This window comes from Streptopelia decaocto (assembly GCF_964273445.1).
Source record: "Streptopelia decaocto genome assembly, chromosome: 2".
In the NCBI taxonomy this organism is placed as follows: domain Eukaryota; kingdom Metazoa; phylum Chordata; class Aves; order Columbiformes; family Columbidae; genus Streptopelia; species Streptopelia decaocto.
Genome location: NC_138655.1, coordinates 118,365,388 through 118,386,189, shown reverse-complemented (window position 1 = coordinate 118,386,189; position 20,802 = coordinate 118,365,388). Strand labels below are relative to the sequence as shown.

Genomic DNA, 20,802 nt, shown 5'->3' with positions numbered 1-20,802 from the left:
TCAAAATATTATTTTCCCGAGTTAAAAAGGCACATACATTTTCCACATTTCTGTAATCTTTTCACACTTACTAAAATTTGCAAGTTTAGTAGTAAGTTGTGCTTTTTTGTGACAAAAGTGTTGTGGTTAGTGTCAGATGTGCTTTTTGATAAAGAATGACTGCTGTAAAGCAGGCTGGTAGCTTCCCTGCTCACCAGGAGCTGCAATTGAGATTTCAGTAATGTAGTTTGAGATACAATGAAATAAAGTGAAGGGGAGAGGTAGTGAATGGAAGCATTTCAGACCAGTTGTGCATTTGGGATTTTAATTAGTGGGGGTTTTATTTATTTATTTATTGGACAAACTTGCAAAGAATCTTGTAGAGCTCTTCATTAGTTGAAAATTGGCTGTCTTTGTTAAGTTCCGTTTTGTGTTTTTCACAAAGACAGCTGCAGTGTATTTCTAGAAATTTGCTTGTCTTCAATACTTTTGTTCTTGTTACATTGTTCTAAACAAGCATTGTCTTATAAATGTTAATTGGTTATTTCAGGTTGTTGCAATGTAATTTGTTCAGATAAAACTGGAACTCTGACAAAGAATGAAATGACTGTTACTCATATTTTTACTTCAGATGGGCAGCATGCTGAGGTATGTAGTGAGAACTTTATGTTGGTAACATAAATTTTATAGGCTTGCAACAGGAAAATTGCCTCAACTTTCTGTACTGAATAAAAGCCACAATCTCTCAACTTGTCTTTGTACTGCGTCTCAGCATCTGCCTTTTATTGTGATATACAGACACTGAGAGATTTAAGAACTTAATAATATGAAAAATTCTCCTGTAGTCAGAAAAGGCCTAGATATCATAGCTCAAAAACTGCAACACTAAATAAACTGGAGGACAGAATTAGCTGGTTGTGGAGGAACAGGAATTTGATGCAACAAAATCAGCTTTAACTGATGCGTTACCTGCAGTATACTCAAGCATGTTTCAGCTGATACACACAACAAAGTAAAAAGGAAAATTCACAGTATCACAGTATCACAGTATGTTTGGGATTGGAAGGGACCTCAAAAGATCAATCCCCCTGCTGGAGCAGGAACACCTAGGTGAGGTCGCACAGGAACATGTCCAGGCGGGTTTTGAATGTCTCCAGAGAAGGAGACTCCACAACCTCCCTGGGCAGCCTGTTCCAGTGCTCTGGCACCCTCACTGAGAAGAAGTTTCTTCTCATATTTAAGTAGAACCTTTTGTGTTCCAGTTTGTCCCCATTGCCCCTTGTCTTATCATTGGTTGTCACCGAGAAGAGCCTGGCTCCATCCTCATGACACTCACCTTTTACATATTTATAAACATCAATGAGGTCACCCCTCAGTCTCCTCTTCTCCAAGCTAAAGAGACCCAGCTCCCTCAGCCTTTCCTCATAAGGGAGATGCTCCACTCCCTTCATCATCTTTGTTGCCCTGCGCTGGGCTCTTTCCAGCAGTTCCCTGTCCTTCTGGAACTGAGGGGCCCAGAAGGAGGATCCATTCACTCTGGGTAAAATCAGTCATTATGAATGGCCTTTTTAAAGTTTTCAGTAGTTCATAGTGAAAAGCTGAGATGAAAACAGTTTATGAACTTGGCAAACATTACATTGCATACTGCCTTTGGCTGTTTGTCTTGCAGGTTACTGGAGTAGGTTATAACAGGTTTGGAGAAGTAATGCTCGATGGTGAAGTTATTCATGGTTATAACAACCCATCCATTAGCAAAATTGTTGAGGTAAGATCTTGGCACAGGGAAGTGAGTTTTAATTCATGATGTAGCATAAGAGCTTTGTATAGCATTTAATTTGTGTTCTGTTTTCTCCCCTTTCCTTCCTCATCTTTTAGGCCGGTTGCGTGTGCAATGATGCTTTGATTAGGAACAACACGTTAATGGGGAAGCCGACAGAAGGGGCTTTAATCGCGCTTGCTATGAAGGTGCGTACTTGATGGTGCTTTTTGAATTCATGGCAGGTGGGAATTGTGTAGAAATAGGTTTTGGGTGTTTTTTCTCATTTTCTTCTCCTTTGGGACTCGTATGTTTGTATTGCAACTGCTGATGTCTTATGTTTGTTATCTGTGGGAAATCTTTGGATGTTTGGAAAGAGAAGAGAAAATTGTTTAGAACTAAAATAAAATATTTTAATATTTTTACACTTAGTACTATCATTTTGCCTGCCACAAGCTATGCTATCTGTTGAATATTGATTGTGCCGTCTCTTTCCCAGATCTCATCAGAAGCAGTAAGAAGTTGATAACTGATGTATTAGTGGTGACTACGGCATTTATAGTGCCCCTTAAGTGTGGGGCACAGGTAGTTTGAATTGTGGACACTGGTTAAATGTTTTGTTGGTTTGCTTTTTTTATAATGCTGTGACACACCATTACAGTTACTGAGAAATGTGGCAAGGCATCTTAGCACTTCATTTCTTTTATGTGATGGTGAATGAACTCATAAAAGCATTGCAAGGTGAATGCATTACAGTATTTCTCTCCCTGCGTAACTAAGACCTGAGATGTATCCGTCTTCTTGCTGAGACCCATTCCAAGTCCTCAGTCTTTGACTGGAAAGGGCTAGAATTACATTATTTTGGCAAGAGCCCGTAGAAACTGAGAAGAACAGGAGTCACATCACATCAGTTCACATCTGGAAAGGGAGGTAGTGAAGGAGTTGTGAAGCTCTCTTTTGTACTGAGAATGACTTAGGGCAGGCTGCTGCTTCTGCAGCTGCTTTGATTGGCACTTTCTCTGCACTTGGTTAAGGGTAGAGCACAGAATGCTGAGAGTTGCATCAGGGTGGGGAGAAAACAGCATTCAGAATGAAATGCCCTTTGTCTGGAGTCTTCATGGGTAGTTTCAGATTAAATGTTCGGGTGATTGCGATGACTAAAAAAAAGTCATCTCAGGTTGAATCATTTAAATTTAAAATCAGTGACCTGCCTTTTCCAGACTTTGCCACAGTTTTGTGTTATAATTTTGTTGGCCATCCTAGCAGAGAAATTACATAGAAGATATTAAAAAAGAAAAGAAAAAGGAAAAGGCATTGCAGCTTTAGATGTCTTTTGTCAAATCAAGAGCTACATTGCTAGCTATTGCAAGACTTGTATTTGTGGATGGTCATAATCTACAAAGTGTTTCAAGATCCTTGGATCAAAGGTACTATCTAGCATTACATGGTCTGACTTACGCTGAAACCTGAAAGTATCTTCTAGGTTATTTCATTACTAGTCTGTCAGAAGTTTGTCTAAACTGGAACTTTGAAGATGAAACAGGTTTTTACTGAAGTAATGATTGCTAACTAAGATGCCTCAACAAGTCAACAAATTGCATAGCTGTTTGAAAAGGAAAGCTCTTGACGTTATGGTGGTACTTCTGTTTTATACAGATGGGTTTAGATGGACTCCAGGAAGACTACATAAGGAAGGCTGAATATCCCTTCAGCTCAGAACAAAAATGGATGGCTGTTAAATGCGTTCACAGAACGCAGCAGGTAAACTCACTGTTTCCTTGTGCGTTAACGCCGTAGAATGGTTATGCACCTTGTTTAATATCCTAATTTTTCACTTCAGAGGTTGTGGCAGGCTGGTAGTGGTGCACAGTCCTGGGAATATGTTTTGATAATAGTCACAGCTTTAGTTTCAGATTCTGAAGTGGAGATGAGATTAAGAATCACAAGATTTTTTTTTTCCATAAAAAGCATACTGGGAAATTATTTTAAGTGTTTTGATAGCTGAGACTTTGAATGTAGACCTGACTATTTTTTCATCCTTCTCTTCCCTCCCTCCTCAAACATCTAAATTATGCCAATATTCTGCTGTTTCAGGGCTACATAGTTACATAATGAATTTAGAGTAAGAAGATGCATCTATGTTCAATAGTTAAAATTTCTTTAGTTTGAAAGCACAGTTTTTTCTTGTTTTATGCAGACAGCACATGCCCCAATGTTGACAGAAGTTATTGATGTCAACAGTGTCCTGGATTAGCAATACAAACCATTCTTTAACCTCTTTTACGTCTTCTGGTACTTTCACATATATGTTTGCATTTATATTTCATTTAGACCAAGCCGAATATTTTTGTTACAAATTTTGACATAGTTACTACCAGTCTGATAACTGGAGCCTTCTAGATAATATACGCAACAACAGACTTTATCTTGGATTTATGAAAAATTTACTAGTACTTCTGACCAAAAAAAGGTTTGCTGACAATGTTCAAGTACCAAAGCAGAATCTTTGCTTTGGAAACAAAGCTTTTATCTGTATTGATAATATGGTTGTATTATCTTTGTATGTATAAAGAGTAGTGAGCAGGAACTGCTATATGATTTTCATCCATGTAAGTATTTACTGTGTTTGTGTTTTGGTATGAGCATTTTAAAAGATTGTTGATAATTTGTAACAATTCTAAAGGGAGCATAAATTATTTGAAGGCTAAGAAAATGCAGTGGGATTAGAAATTTAGAGCTCTATCAGTTAAGCTCATCAGAAAGATTGAGGTAGCTTGACTACTGTGCATAAATCCCTTCACAGGGAGAAAATAGCTATATTAAAAGAGAGCTTTTTAGCCCAACAGGGAAGAGAAGATGAGAATCAGTGACTGGAAACTGAGCTGAGGCAGCAATTCCTAATAGAAAAGGGGGGAAGGGAAAAGATCGGTTGATTTAGCGTTGGAGTTGTATTCATGGCAGGTGGTATCATCAAGGCTAGAGAGCTGTCTAGAAAATGTTGAGAATCGTTAGGCACAGCACAAGGGTGCAGGTGGTGTTGAATGACCTGTGCAGCTGGTTAGATGATAAGCTGAAGGTCTTTCAGGTCCAATGTTCTGTGTAGGTTTCATTTCTGTCCTTTGCATGGCTTCTTCAGTCTATACACTGTGGCCCCTCAGTGTCTAACGTGTATGGTGGCTACTGAAATGAGTTATTGACTATTAGCTTGGTTCTTTTTACAGTGCTGCTCTTGAATGTACATGGTATAGAAATACTCGAACAGATTTTTAGGCTTAGAAATTTAACTTTGATTTGCATTAAATTCTGAAGACTCTTTAGAGAAGTACAGACATGCCATTCTTATGTATGCGTGTGTATGTACTCATATATATTTATGCATATATATACATGTACACACAACCGTTATTTTTCTTTTTAGGATAAACCTGAAATTTGCTTTATGAAAGGTGCCTATGAACAAGTCATTAGGTACTGTACATCATATAACTGTAAGGGGCAGACCCTACCTCTTGTTCAGCAACAGCGAGAGCAGTACCAGCAAGAGAAGACATCTATGGGCTCTGCAGGACTCAGAGGTAAGACTGCTTGTGTCTCAAAACAACTTTCTGTTACAATGACACTTCTTATCTGGAAAAAAAAAAGGCACTGGGAATTTTGTTGTTCAGTAAGAGCCACTGGGTTGTTTAGTTTTCTTTTAAAATGAGGGAGTGGAAAACAAGTACTGTTGCGTAAGGCCTGTATAATAGCACGATTAAATTGCAAAGGGGCGAGACAAGGCATTGCTGGTTCCTGCCATCTCTTGCATGTGACCATGATAGAACAGTACGTTGCTACCTGATAGCTTCCCTATCTCATTATCTCATAGATTTTTGTGGATTTTTAAAAATGTGAATGTGTGTGTTTTTCTACTACTTTGGGTCCTGGCACCTTTTTGAGTTAGGCCAGCACAACTGACTGCAAGTCAGAAGATGCCATTAGGATTATGTTTTATATTAATAAGGTGTATAGACTTTTAAATACAACTGAAAGCGTTTTTCACAAGATGATTGATAGGAGTTGATTGTGGACAACCATTATACATGACTGGTTTTCTTTGGCCTCTGTAAAGAGATCCTGAGGGCTGTTAAGTCCATCCACAGCTTTTTAGTGTGAAGATATGGGTACTGTGTGGCTCAGGAAATGCCCAAGATACAAATTAGTAGGAACTGAGCAGATTGCCAGAAGTGGTATCTCTTTGTGCCTGTTTTGTCTGGACAGTCATTCTTTGTGTCTGCTTCAGACTCTACTGTCAAACAAAAAAATCCAGGGTAGTTTTTTGAAAACAGTGAATTTGCTTTTCTCCTACAACTTTAGTGTCATATAAATATATTTGAATGAAGATTTCTACTGTAAAAGGCATTCCAGAAAATAGTCAGCATGCACCAAATAAAATTTACCTCTCTAAAAGGAAAAAAAGAGGGCATAAAATAAAAATACATTAACTGATCTTTCCTGTCATCATCTTGCATAAAAGACCGTGCATGCACAGAGAAACCATAAAGCTAGACGCCCTTCACTTGCCACGCAGTGAAAATATAAACACTTTAATCTGAGAACAAATAGTAAAGTTATCTTTCAAAGCTGGAATGTATATGTCTGGTAAAAAGACTACTCTTTAGAAGAAGGGAACATACATAAGTAGGCTACCCTGAATACTTAAGGAAAGATATTGCTTACCAAGGTTTAAAAAAAAAGAATTGCACTTCCCACCCTTTGCTTTATGCTGACCTGCCAGTTCAGTTATGTCTCATTTCTGAACATCTGCTTGGGATAAGCTGATTTCAGTTAAAATACTCAGATGAATGAAGCTTCTCAAAGTGTTTTCAGCACTTTGGTCAATATGCAGACGTATAGTTGTGTGTCATTAGTTTTCATTTTTGCAAAGAAATATTAGCAGTTGTTTAAAATGCTGATGTAAATGTTAAGTTCAAATCTTCTTTTTTTTTTTGTCTCCTGAAAGTTCTGGCCTTAGCTTCTGGTCCTGAGTTAGGACAGCTGACTTTCTTGGGTCTTGTGGGAATAATTGATCCTCCACGGACTGGTGTAAAAGAAGCTGTTACTACGCTTATCACATCAGGAGTTGCAATAAAAATGATTACTGGAGATTCACAGGAGACTGCAGTTGCCATTGGTATGAATAGTTCACTTCCTTTCATTTTTCACTTGTTTTCCATTTTAGCAGTGCCTAGCTAATTGTTATGAATTGTGGGTATTAAGTCTATAACGTTTATGAGTTCTGTATGTTGGATATAGCACAATGGAATTAGAAACAAAAAAATCACAACCCCCCTAGCCTGAAGTGATACTTTGGTTTCAGCTTAAAATGTAGTTTTTCGAATTCGTGTAATGCGTTACTTCTGTTGTTTGAGAATATGAATTTGCTTACTGTATTTTGTTATCAGATATACTTGGTTTCTGATTCTTATACCTCCAATACCACCTTAGGAAGGATATGGCACTTCAGTACTATCTTGTCCATATAACTAAGTTTAAGTACTATTAATAAATATTTAAACACGAACTTTATGTTTTACAATGTAATATGAAACAAAGAAATTGACTGAACAGTAGTTAATCATACTGTTAAACAGGCATTCTTAATTAGCAGCACTGGTGTCACCCCAATTACTGGACACTCTTGCATTACTTATTATTCATTAGCCCTGGGGTCACACTGGGGATTCTCTACCATAAGTGCTTGCCATGACTGGACGCTCTTGCATTGCATATATTTACACAACTATTGCATATTCATCACAATTTTTGGAAAGTTTTAACATACAGTAAATCGATACTAAGAAACGATTATGTCAACATGAGGTCAGTTATTTCACGGTCGTTACTGCCATCTAATGGCCTTTTACAGTATTGCAGCCTCTTGGGGAGGTGTTTATTTCCTCTGAGGGTCTTTTTCATAGTCTTCTTCACGTGTCCACTGATCCACCTTTCCACATTAGCAGCCCTTCATGCAAGCGCAATTAGTGCATGCTTACATAAGCAATTAATCGGTACAAGCCTTGAATTATACTTCTCTATTCCATGGCTTACTTATAATACCTCTATTAGTTTCCAGTTAAATATAAGCTAAGTATCCTGCTCCTGAACAATGTATTACTTAATCTTCTGTCTCCATCTTGTCATGCAAGAGGGTCTGAAACCTTGAAAAATATCCTCTTATTTTGCAGGTGGTTGAGAAACATGTATCATGTCATTGTTTAATGAAGGTTACATTCTTTGTAACTTAATCACAATACATGTTGGTTCAGCAGCTTCCCTTCAATACATTCAAGTACAGGTCCTTTAGCCAAAATACTAATTCTTTACGTACAGAATGGTGAAGAAAAAGTTAAATGTGCACAGAAAAAGTGCAGCTCCAAATTAGCAGTGCTTTTTCAGAGAGCTTTTTTCTTTCTTGCCCCACATAATTTTTAATTTTCTGTCTTATTTTTGAACCGTGAATTCTTTAGAGATGACTGAGCTCTTGCATTTATATGGTATCTGACACAATGAGGTACAGACCTTTAGATCAAGAACGTCTAAGGAAATATATCTCTAATTAGAACAGACCTTGTAGCATGTGTTAGTTACTCAAGGGTTCAGATAACTGACTGCAGGATACTGAATCAATTAGGTGTCAAGATGTTCAGCTCTAGGTATTTCAGATCTGAAATGCTGCAGAAAATAGTAGGTTTAAAAAATTTGGGGTACTTAATGCTTTAAAAGGGTAAATTATTATAATACTATTTTTGTTACTTATTTACAGCTAGTCGACTCGGATTGTATTCCAAAAATTCACAGGCAATCTCCGGAGAAGAAATAGATGATTTGGATATTCAGCAGCTTTCTCAAATAACACCAAAGGTTTGTTTTGATATGCTATTTACTGAAATGCAGGAGAGTATATACTTTATAGAGAGAAATGCTTTTTTTTTCTGTAGAAAGCTAAAATGCGGCTTCTGAGATAAAAATGACATTTCTAATAGAAGTAAGTGGTACAATAAGTTACTAGGGTCTTTTAATACAGAAATAAGGAAGCTGTCCCAGATCAAACAAGTATCTTTTGGTTTGACATGACCATATGAAAATTTATTTATTTCAGCTCACACACTTATCTTTTTAGTGAGTTTATTATTTTTGCCTCTTTTAATGGTTCAGTTTGTTTTTACTTTTAAATGCCCATATTGGAACTCTCATTTTGCCACCTCTCAGTGAACATCATCATCTTTTTATATTGTTAGACAATTTTATTTCTTTGAGTAGCTCAGCTCATATATATAGCCTTATATTTTACATGTTCAGACAGTGTATCTTTTTGTAATCTGTAAGAGGAGCGGTCTGTATCTTTAATGATATTAAATTCATCTGAGGTCACTGGTTGAGAATTTTGAAAGGGTCTATTTATTTAATATTTCTCAGTTATTAAGTAACCAAATGTATTAGCCAATGTCGAAGTTGTAAATGTGAAGGCATAATGAAACGCAGTTGAGGTTCAGGCTTGGCTGTCTTGCAAAATTTATGCATCAAAGCGCTGTGTTGTTTGCAAAAGACTGCAAATTTATGATGCAGCATTCTTGAGTCTGCAAGCCAAAAGCCAATATTTACATTCAAGAAGTGTGCATGTCAGCTTTATGTCTTTCGTTGGTGACTCAGAAAAACAGACTTGGAAGAAAAGAACTGTGTTGCAAATAGGAATTTTGGTTTATTTGGTAATGCTTGTTCTTAAGGGTTGTCTGCTTTAAGTAACTGAAATAGCTACAAGTTTACTTTGTGCATGTTTGACCTGAGACCAAATTAATTTTCTAAGCATTTATGTAAAATCTTATTAGGAACTAATTAAAAGGAACAAATAAGATTGATACCTGTGTACAGTCTAAAGTGGCTGTTGAGAAGTCTAACTTCTTATCCAACTTCTTAAAAAGGAAAAATAGATGTGAATGCTAACATTATGGGGTTTATGAAAGCTAAATTCCGCGTGCTTAAATTTGAATTGACAGAGAAGACTAGAGACAAAAAAATACTGAAAAATAATAATTCCTTCAAAGCTGAAGTCCTTATTAATTAGCTTTGCAGTTTCAATCTGTTACTAATATGTTGTACAAACTAGTAAAATTGAAATGTCATGAGTAGCTTGCCACTAGTGCTGACAAGGGAAAAGGACATTACTTATAGAGTCAGCACAGCAATTGCATGCATAAAAGTAGTCAGGAGGGCCAGCAGCAAGCTATTATACCTCAGTTGCTTCACAATTTCAGAGGGTTTTAAAAATGCATATTCTATCTTTAAAAAAGTAGCACCAACTTTGTTTACCAGAACATGCTTCAAGTCTTCTATGTAATTAATGGTTTCCCTCTATTAAAAACACAGCTCACTGGTGCTTCAGCTTTGAGAGTACAGTAGGCCTTTAATATCTTTTTTTATCCTCTAGTTTTATAGAATCCAGTGCAATTCTTTACCTTTCTCAAATTTTCACTACTTCTCCGTTGTGCTTTTAACAGGTTGCAGTATTTTACAGAGCCAGTCCCCGACACAAATTGAAAATCATAAAGGTACGTCTTACTAGAGGCTCAAATGCTGGACTGTTGCAATGGGTACCATTTGTGGTGCCTTCACTTAAATCATAATGTGCTTCAGTGTGTCAAGATGAAATTAGAAGTTTAGTTTGAAAGTGAAGCGTGTTTTAAAATATTACCTATAAAAATGCATAGTGCCGCATAACTTAGAGGATTTTTTATAGAAAATACATTGTCCCTGAATGTCTGTGTGCCAGTGCCCTACTCTTGCTCATTGTTTAGTCCAAAGAGTTGGTTTGGGGAGCCTTTTAAAAGGAGTCTTGGCTGAAAGAAGAATGTGAGTGAAGAGCTATCAGCTTGGTCATTAGGAGCAGGAAGCACTGGAGGCACAGTGATAATCAAACAGGCCAGCTACCCGGAAAAAAAACAGTAGAACAGTAATTTCTGGCAGCTGCTGGTAGGCAATGTCGTGCTTGCTTTCTTCTGCTTCGGGAGCTGAGGGTTGGTAGAGATTTTGTGTCACATTAGACTTAAATTTACTACGAACTTGAAACAGCCACATTCCTGATACTTCTCAGGACAAGGTAAAAGGGCATGAATTTCATGTCTGAAATAATGCTTCCATTCAGAATTTAACAAAAGAAGGTAGCAAAGAGGAACATACTTAGTATAGCAGTTGTAATAATCAGAATAGCAACAGTAAGGAGAAGGAAGTCAAACATTCAGACAGTTGGAATATATTTGGAATTATAAGAGGGTAATAATGTTAAAATGTAAATACTGTATCTTCTTTCTTTCTCTAGAGTTTTTTTTACTTTCTCTTAAAGGCAGATTTTATACACGCTACCTTTAAAATTTAGGCTGTCTGAATATATTCACTGAAGTTTAACCTAAACACTTGTATAAAAATTAATTAAAATACACATGCTTGCTTCATTTATTTTTATTTTTACAGTGGAATTAGAAAAAATTGAGGGTGAGGTGTGATGACACCAACCTCGTATCTAGAATAATTTTATATGATGGGTTATTTCAATCTCTGATTTAAGCTCTTTCCCCTTTTTTTCTTTAGTCACTGCAAAATAATGGTGCAGTAGTAGCTATGACGGGAGATGGAGTGAATGATGCTGTTGCTCTGAAGGCTGCAGATATTGGTGTAGCAATGGGACAAACTGGAACAGATGTTTGTAAAGAGGCAGCAGATATGATCCTGGTGGATGATGATTTTCAGACAATAATGTAGGTGGCATTTATCTGCATACCTTGTGCTATATATAGTTTTAATGAAATGTTGCTGGTTAAAACCAAAAGAAATTCCTTGAACTTGTAAGCATAGCAGCTGTTACTGACGTCTCAGCTAAGTCAGGAGAGTTAGCTTTATGGTGATTGCCTGTATTATACTCTTAAAAAAAGAGCTGTACAAGAGGCAACTAAGCATTTATCTCTTTTTCTCTGTGTTAATAATAATATAAAAATGTACTTACATATTTAGACCTTTGCTACCTTGGTGTTGTATATAGATCAGGTGTAGTAACAAAGGAGGGTGTACATGTGTGTGCTATAAAAACTGACCTGTATTTCTGCTTCTCCAAGTAGAATTACAATATTAGTATATTTGGAGACATAACAGTTGAAACTGAGAGTCCTTTAGTTGTCGGTAGGATTCATCTTCATTTCATTTTTTACTTCAGAAGCACAAATCTTATGTAAAAATGAGAGCGAGCATCCCTCTCAAGATTTAAAAAATTTACACAGTGCTGTGTTTGTTTTCAACTCTTTAAATGTGATGGTGTTTCAGAAAAGGAAAGAAATATAAGCTATTTAAATATCACAGATGAAAATAAGTTACCAGCTTGTGGTAACCAGCTGTTTGTTAATTGTTCATTTTTGTTGTTCGATGTACATCAAAGACAGCACAGCTAAACTTATTTTGAATTTAATCCATCTGACTTTTGAAGGTAGTGTTTGTCGGCAGAGCTGGACGGCTGTCTAGCAAGATAGACTTCATTTCAAAATTATGCATAAATCGCAGAACACTTCAGTTTGTCTGAAAACGTGACGCTTAATGCTTTGGGAGGGACTGAAATGTATAAGTACAACAGAAGAAAATTTACCTAGGTAGCAGTGTGTCAGAGGATGATCTGAGAGTTAAAAGGTTTCCATACTAGTTCAGCCAACAGCAATGTGCTGTTGTGCAAAAAACAGTGGAGGGTATCATTTTAAGATACTTTCAGAAGAGTACATAGGAGGGACATCTGTGGTAAATACTTTACTTTACTTGAGTTTGATGAGGCTTTTGCTGCAATGCTTTATCCAGTTTTGCTTGCTTCATCAGGAAAGTTCTTAATAGCAGAGTGAAAAGAGTGGTGAACACTAGCGGAAAAAGAATGTGTGCGCTTCCATAGTTTTACATTGGTTCCCCAAGCCCTTTAATCTTTTTGTCTTAAAAGTTACAAAAAGAATGCTGATTAATTGTTCTTGGCTATTGGGGGAATGGAAGAAATAAATGGGTTTTATTTTCAGCAGAGTAGACTTGATTTAGGTATTAGAAAACACTTTCTCACTGCTGTAATTGCCATAATGTGATAGGCAAGTTGCTGAGACACATGCTAGAGGTTGAAAAGATGGTCTATACATATTTAATTCAAGAGCAGTAAGAATACATGGTCTTCTAAAGTCGTGCTACATTTCTATGTTTATTTGAAAGTGTGTGTGTTTTTCGTTTCAAATTATCTAACTTGGATAGGAAGGATGACAGTGAACCTCGAACAAGGAAGAGATTTTACTACTGATGTTTCACTTTGAAAGTTAAGCATCTGGAAATATAACTGTGGTGATTATTCTTGTAATCAAGTTGAAAAACGACTGCCAAAGCTCTAAGAACCTTGACTCCATTTGTTTCTTGACATTTGTATTGCTGCTTAAAGTAGTAGCTTTTTTTGTTTGTTTTAGGCTTTTTTGGCAGTAGTCTTGTCTAGTGATTTAATATTTGTTTTTAATTGTAGGTCTGCAATTGAAGAGGGTAAAGGAATTTATAATAACATTAAAAATTTTGTTAGATTTCAACTGAGCACGTAAGTTTGAAAACTTGACTATATCAGAAGGTTCTAACGACATTGTGAATATATCAAAGCATCACGAAGCAGATGCTGCATGAATTCACATGAACATTCCAAATTTCATGTAGGATGCTGATATGCTATGCTTTTGAATTTTCAGTGTTTTGTATTTTGGTGGCTTGTTTCATTTTTAAAGAACTAGAAAATAGTGCAATAAACAGACATCTAACTTTGCCACAGTTCTTGTTAAGATGGGAAAAGTCAAAAATTGAGAGGATGGAGAGAAACAGCATAGCTATGTTTGGGTCCTTGATTAAAGGAGAAGTTGGTGGTCACTCTTTCCTTAGCCAGAACGTGTATATCAAATGGAGGAAACCTGGGAAACAGGACGTTGGTTTCTCTGTGATCCATACACTGGTTTGTGGAATGAGTTAGCTCTGTGAAGCTGAGCTCCTTTCCTTGCATGCAAGGATCCCTGTGCTGAATATATCGTGTGTATTTAAACAGGAGTTGATTAAACCTTAAACTCACAAAATTTTTGAAACTATCTTATGGAATCTGGATTCAGAAGCGTGGCTTTCCTCTCACCATTTTGTACATGATACTTTTTTGAAGCCTTCATGGCATTTCTGAGTGTTTGAATAAAGTTGCGGAAATTTAAAACAAAACACAACACAGAAAGCACCAAAACCCAAAAATTCTGCAAACGCCAAATACTCTCCCAACAAATGCCAAATAGCTCCCAAAAAAACATAATGGAAAAAAAAAAAAAAAAAGATCCCCACCAAAATACTCCCAACATGACAAAACCCAGAGAACACCAACCTCTTAAAACTTGCATAAAAATTGTAAGAACTGTCATATACTTTCAGTCTTGACTAGTGTCCTGTATTGGTAGCAGACTAGAAATCTGCATCTGAGAAATAGTTAAGCATAGATATTCTAGGAAAGTGTGCTTGCCTGTTATCCTTGGGAATGGTAGTCTCCAGTTTTTGATGAATGAGTTACTCTGTTTTTATTTCTGTCCCTCTTTGTGGGGAGAGCGTAATAGGGTTCAGTAGAACATGAAATTCAGAATTATCATAAGCTTTGCTCTCTTCTTGTTGGTTATGAAACCACTTAATCTTCGACTGAAATCAATTAGTACATACTTGTTTGGAGAGGTTTCTAATACCAAGCTAATCTATTTTCAGTCTTTTGCCTAGCCTTCTCATCTTGCTAATAATGAGGGATGGTATAGTTATTTTGGGGGAGCTTGGGTAGTACCTTGCCTTGAGTGATTAGTCAAACTAGTGACAGGTGGTTGTGTTTACATCAAAAGTGTAAAAGCAGTGTTTCAAAGCTGTGTTTAGAAGTTCTACTTCTGGCACAATAAAAGCATAGGGCCCAGTTCCCCAGTAAAAAAATCAGTTAGGTGAAGGTGAGAGATGACTCTGAAATGTTATCTTAAAGTTTGGGAGGTTTTTAAGACACAAATGTGCTGTCTTTTAATTGCCAGAATAACGCTGTTTTAAATGTGCTCTGTGTCAAGAGGAGTACTCTAAATGAATTCATGCTCTGCCTTTAAAGTCAGGCTTACATCAGTCACGATTCACACTGTCAAAATCTGTGTCTACTCTTGAACAGTTGAAGTGTTGATTACAAAGCAGTTATCCGTGGATCTTGAGAAATGTTCCATGCTGACAGTTATAAAAATGGATTCTTTCAACAGGAGTATAGCAGCACTGACTTTAATCTCACTGGCTACATTAATGAACTTTCCTAATCCTCTCAATGCCATGCAGATCTTATGGATCAATATTATTATGGATGGACCTCCAGCTCAAAGGTAATTACTTTAAATTCCATTAGAGGTCTGTAGTCCTTTTATTTCAGCAAGGAAAATGGTTTTTGATAAAGGAAACTGTGAAGTGTTAAACTTAAGTGCACTGTTTCAGAAACAGTGCACTTTTTCTTTGAATTACAATGTTTGCAGTATATTTCTATATTCATTCCTTTTGGTTTGCTTTAGTATCCAATGATAAGTATGAGGGTAGCATGGATACCTAAAGATCCACAGATATGCCCGTGAAACCTGTATGCGGGATCTGGCTTCCCTCTGGGTTCTTTCTCTGACCCTCTTGGCTGCAGATAGGTGGTGGAGGGGAGGGGTGGAAAGGAGCTAGCACTAAATTCACAGTAACAGAAATGGGGAGCAGAACTAATATTGCAATGTCCTTTAAAGTTAACATCTGGTAGTTTAAATACTGTCTGATATGTATCTATGGACTCTCAAACTGCAGTGTTCGAATATTGCCTGTTACAAATACGTGTAACTCAGTTTTCTGAAGTGAAAATATCATGTGCTGTAAAGACAAATCTTTCTTTCAACTTAGAAAATATAGTCCTTAAGTTAGAAACAGTGAATTATTTTTATTATGCTAAAATGTTATTTTAATTTTAAGCCTTGGGGTGGAGCCTGTGGATAAAGATGTGATTCAGAAGCCTCCAAGAAATTTGAAGGACAGCATTCTGACCAGAAACCTGATTGTTAAAATACTGGTTTCATCCATAATTATCGTTTGTGGGACACTGTTTGTCTTCTGGAGAGAGGTATGGCAAAAGTGCAAAATTTAAAGCAGTAACAAACTAATTTAAAATAAGTCCTTTTTACACCAGTAGTTGGAATTCAGAATTTGTATGAACATAGTTGCAAGTTTTGCCCATGCTTATTTAAGCTATATCAGCTTATTTAAGCTTATATGAGCTAACTGATTAGAGAAGGAAGATTTTTGAAGAAGTTGTTGAAATGAGGGATACAGTTTTATTCCCCAGTCTCTATTTTAACACAGACTTTTCCGGGTCTCAAATCTACATGGGAAACCTTAGCTCATAGAAAGTAATTGTACAGATTTTGTAGCCAGACTATTAGGAAACAGCCACTTGACTTCCTTTTTCCAGTAGAGAAAAATATTGTTTGAACTTTTGGTAGCGCATCGTAGAATTCTTGCTATTCCATGTGCTTGCTTCCATAAATGTTTGTCAAGAGGCTTCATTTAATCACAGCTTGGAATGACAAAATGTTACAAGTTACAGGTGCATAATATTTGCTGTATGATTTATTAAATCAACTCAGGGCAAACAAATTGTTTTTGCCTTCATTTACTAGCTAGCAGAACTGGAGTTATTGTAAGAAGCTTGTTTAGTTGTGGAGGGTTTAAAGCATGCTAAAGCCATTTCATTTCTTTTGTTGGCAGTTAAGAGACAACGTAATAACACCTCGAGATACAACCATGACTTTCACCTGTTTTGTATTTTTTGATATGTTCAATGCTTTGAGTTCTAGATCTCAGGTAAGTGATTCATATTGTCTGTTTACCACAGTATTTACACAATAAGCAGGATTTTCTTTGAGTGAGGATTTTGCTGTGTTTGTTTCGAATGTTTTCCTGCAGATTTACTTCACATCTGCTATTAAGCTTCAGAGTGTCACACATTTGCTATGTGGGTTTTCTTAAATTACACATAGGTATTGGTTTTCTTACTTTGTTTATGCGATGCAGAGCTAGTAGTCATGCTTCTGTCCTGAGAGGAGCACGGAAATTTTTATTAAAAGCTGGAGTGTGGTGCTCCTTTGTATTGCTGTGTACGCTTGGTTGGGTTTTTTGGTTTATTTGTTTTCCTAAAAATTCTGTCAGTTCAGCATCCTTTTCAGGATCTGAAACTTCTTGAAGGCCTTAATTTGTTTTTATTTTGTAACCCTAAACCCATAATCTAAGGAAAACTTCTTAAACTGTATTTCCTGTTTGCATTTTTGTTTTAAGGAAACAAGTCTGAAATTTTGTGCTAGTTGAAGGAAAGAACATTGCTAGTATATGTTACTGCATTTACTCTGATTTGCGGTCTATTTTCCGATGTGAATTGTCATGGTCAACAAAACCGCTTCGTTCTAGTGTAGAGGGCACCTTCTAATGCACTGTACTTGCAGAAAAGTGAGCTCAATATACAAGTCATTGACTATGAAGACAAGATTTGTACTCTATTTACCAGAGAGAAAATACAATTAGCCTGTTCAAGAACTTGTTCTGGATTATCTAAAAGGTCAACAATTTTTTACATTTTTCTAGAAGTCTGGATGAAAAGAAATTGTAGTTATGAATTATTTTCTTGTCTAGATAATTAAGATTACATGTACAGTGTAATGTGTTGTTTATTTTACAGACAAAATCTGTGTTTGAGATTGGACTTTGCAGTAACAAAATGTTCTGTTATGCCGTCCTTGGATCTATAATGGGGCAGTTATTGGTTATTTACTTCCCTCCACTTCAGAAGGTTTTCCAAACAGAGAGCCTGAGCGTCTTGGGTAAGAACAGTTCCCTTTTCAAAATTGTACATTAAGGACTATTTTGTAAACACATTAGCTGATGGTTCTTTAACAGCACTTCGTGGTTGTTCGCATACAACAGGAATACAAAGCCTGCTGACCTTCATGTTTTTAGGGAAATAAAGAATCCCTTTAGATGTTTTCTTTAAGAACTATCCATTTTTATGCATATGGTACACAACTGATTAGTACATTCTTAAATTTCTTAGGTGTTTGTGTATATTAGGTTTTTTAATATACATTCTGATGCAGGCAAAAATGAAGCATAGAATTTATTGACGTTTTTAGAGCATTGCTCTTGCTGGTTAGCAATGTTTTTCTCTAAATATAAACACCTTGTTTAGAAATCTTTGATCCTTTATTAAATAATCAACTGTGTTGTCGTAGGATAAATAGACATAAGGATTTTAAGAAGCTATAGATACATAATGCTGTTTGCCTTACGTTTAATGCTGTTGACTTACATTTATTACTTCTACAGTTTTCTGGAGTTAAATGATTGTCATGAAATACATGTTTTTACACAATTTTTTATTGTTGTGTCATTCCTATTTTTTCAGTATGAAGTTAATTATATTGTTTAGTGTTCTTTTCTTTCATAGATGTTAATAAAAATAGGGTTATGAAATACTTTAAGAGTGTGACATTTTGTGCCTGTACTTACGATTTGTGCATAAACTATTCATGTTAATCTTCTGGTCGGCAAAAATTTATTGTCTTGCTTCATTTCTCCTGAACTTACACCATGATTGGAAGACAATTTTTATGTCTTGTAAATCTTGTTCTTTTGTAAGTCTGCCCTCAGCCTTACATGGTTAATTATATCTTTCCAGATTTACTCTTTCTTCTGGGACTCACTTCCTCTGTGTGCATAGTGACTGAGATCATAAAGAAGTTTGAAAGAAGCAAGGAAAAGATCCAGAAACGTGGAAGTTCTTCTTCGTCAACTTCGTCTTTTCTTGATGTATGATGCATATTGCATTCTTTTGTTTGCAAACTTAGGGATTGCTGTCTAAAGTTGTAGGAGAAAGCAAAACAATATTTGGAAGATAAATCCTGAGGGCTTTTGTCAAGTCCTTTGTTTCACTGGCTAATGATGAACACTCATGTTTCAAGACTGTTTAGAATTTAACTCCCAGCTGAGGGAGTAACAAATGAAATTATGCAACTTTGGTAACATTTTTCCTCAAACATAAATTTACTTTTGAGATTGAATGGGATTTTATGTGTGTGGGGGGTTAATTTAAAGAAAGATCCAAGCCCAAGTCCCATTTTCTGCACTTAAAAGATATAACTGTGTAAAATCCTTCTCTTAGATATAAATATTTTAGTTTGTTTTTATTTAAAACATTGTACTATTTTACTTTTATGGTGGTGGGACTTTGCTACTAATACAAGGATAAGAAATATTTCAGAGGCATTCCACTGGGTTTAGAGTCTGTCACAAGAGTGCCATATTCTAGCTACTGTATTTATTTACTTTATTCTGCAATGTGTAAGCGGCTCAAGTACCTCGTGCTACAGTTTTTTTGTATCCCAAGGTTTTTTTTTGCACAGGATGTGACCGCTGTCAGATCACTGTTTTTCTTTTCTCTTTCTGTGATTGAAAAGCCTATACTGCAATTTGAAGTAAATGTTTGCTTTTCTTAAAAGTGTGTTGTCTCTTCGTTTTAAAAGGAACTGGCATTTACACCAGATTTGCATGCTTGTTTTGATATAATTTTAGATAAAAGCTTTGGTTTGTCTTGTTCCATTTTTACTTTAGCTTATAACTGTTATTCAAATGATTTGTAGTGTATTTAGTTAGAAAATGAATGCGCTAATCCTCACTCTAATGGCAAAAAACCCCACTCCTCTCTCAGAGCAGCTTGATTTCCCTTCCTCTTCCTCCTTCTATCCTGATCATAGAAATAAGCTTTCTACTGATAGTGTAACTTAAAATGTTAGCCTACAGAATGACTTTTTGTGGCTAGAAAAGCATTATAATAGCTTTGTGTCTTGATTCATTAACAGTATTTTAAAATATGATAATGTCTGAATATTGTAATATTCACTAATTGGAAACTGTGTTCTTCCTCAAAATAGACTTGCAGCTGTTGTCACCAGCGTCTTCTCATCAGAGTAGAACTCATCATTCCTTGAGGAAATGCAAGAACAGTCACCTAGGGAATAATGAAAAGAGGATGTCCAAGATCTCTAGGGAGAGTTGGAGATGTAATGGTATCTCTTTTGCTTGAAAGAATGTGGATACACATCTGTGTAGCATTGGTATTGGCTCTGGGCCGTGCTGTCACAATGGTCATCTTGACAGTCAAGGAGGAATTGTTGTAAACAGGCACTGGCCTATTTCCGTACTTAACCTTTGCAGTTTGCCCCACGTGCCATGCTCAGAATCTGAATTCATGGGAAGCAAGGCAGCTTGGAAAGTACTGTATGACTTTCCCTGCTAGGAAGTTTGGTTTTTTTTCCTCCTCCTGGAAATTCCCAGGATTGGTGAGGAAGTGGGTGCACCATTGAGTCTGCTTTCCGTGTGCAATTCACCCATTGCTCAGGCTGACCCTAGGCCTGCTCAGTATGCACATGACCTGCAGTACCAAGGTGCAGGAGTTCTAATCCCGTAAAAACTGCAGCGTATGGCTCTCGCCTCTTCCTTCAGGGTGTTACGTGAAACACTGAGCTGATACGGCCTGAACAAATTGACTTGTAACACAAATGCTTTCATGTCTTGAAGCAAAAGTTTCTTATTTCCAGCAGTTCTGCCTTTCAGAAGTTGAAAAGATTTGTCAGGGTCTTCCTGTTGAATTACTACCTTCTGTGGCAAGTGAGGCTGTAGTGCTATTGCATTGTATGTCAATATAATTTCAGAACACTTTAGAAGCTTATCATTTAGTAGTATTAAGATTCCAGTGAAGTCACATGGTAGAAAATGTGATGGTGCATACTGATGAAGAATCTCGTGAACAAACTTGGGTTTTGGGAGAAAGTATGGTAACTATATCATCCACATGCTAAGTTTTAACTTGTTGATACTCTCCGTAGGATTTGACTGCTTGGTGTTGTGGAGTCCCAGAAATCCAGATAAGTACAGAAGTGCAG

At 36.4% G+C, this 20,802-nt stretch overlaps 1 protein-coding gene across 6 annotated transcripts in view; it reads left to right on the top strand.

The window, feature by feature from the left end:
- The window catches only part of ATP2C1 (ATPase secretory pathway Ca2+ transporting 1), an 82,945-nt gene extending 63,587 nt beyond the window's left edge, over positions 1–19,358 (top strand). For all 6 annotated transcript variants that reach the window (XM_082045044.1, XM_082045040.1, XM_082045041.1 and 3 more), the window contains exons 14-28: positions 530–627; positions 1,649–1,744; positions 1,855–1,944; positions 3,392–3,496; positions 5,154–5,310; positions 6,735–6,905; positions 8,538–8,635; positions 10,270–10,320; positions 11,357–11,523; positions 13,290–13,358; positions 15,055–15,171; positions 15,788–15,935; positions 16,580–16,675; positions 17,544–17,685; positions 18,540–19,358. In XM_082045044.1, the coding sequence (XP_081901170.1) occupies positions 530–627; positions 1,649–1,744; positions 1,855–1,944; positions 3,392–3,496; positions 5,154–5,310; positions 6,735–6,905; positions 8,538–8,635; positions 10,270–10,320; positions 11,357–11,523; positions 13,290–13,358; positions 15,055–15,171; positions 15,788–15,935; positions 16,580–16,675; positions 17,544–17,685; positions 18,540–18,676 (1,742 nt within the window). In that variant the 3' untranslated portion in view covers positions 18,677–19,358. The remainder of the gene's footprint in view (positions 1–529; positions 628–1,648; positions 1,745–1,854; positions 1,945–3,391; positions 3,497–5,153; positions 5,311–6,734; positions 6,906–8,537; positions 8,636–10,269; positions 10,321–11,356; positions 11,524–13,289; positions 13,359–15,054; positions 15,172–15,787; positions 15,936–16,579; positions 16,676–17,543; positions 17,686–18,539) is intronic.
- Positions 19,359–20,802: the final 1,444 nt, after the last annotated feature.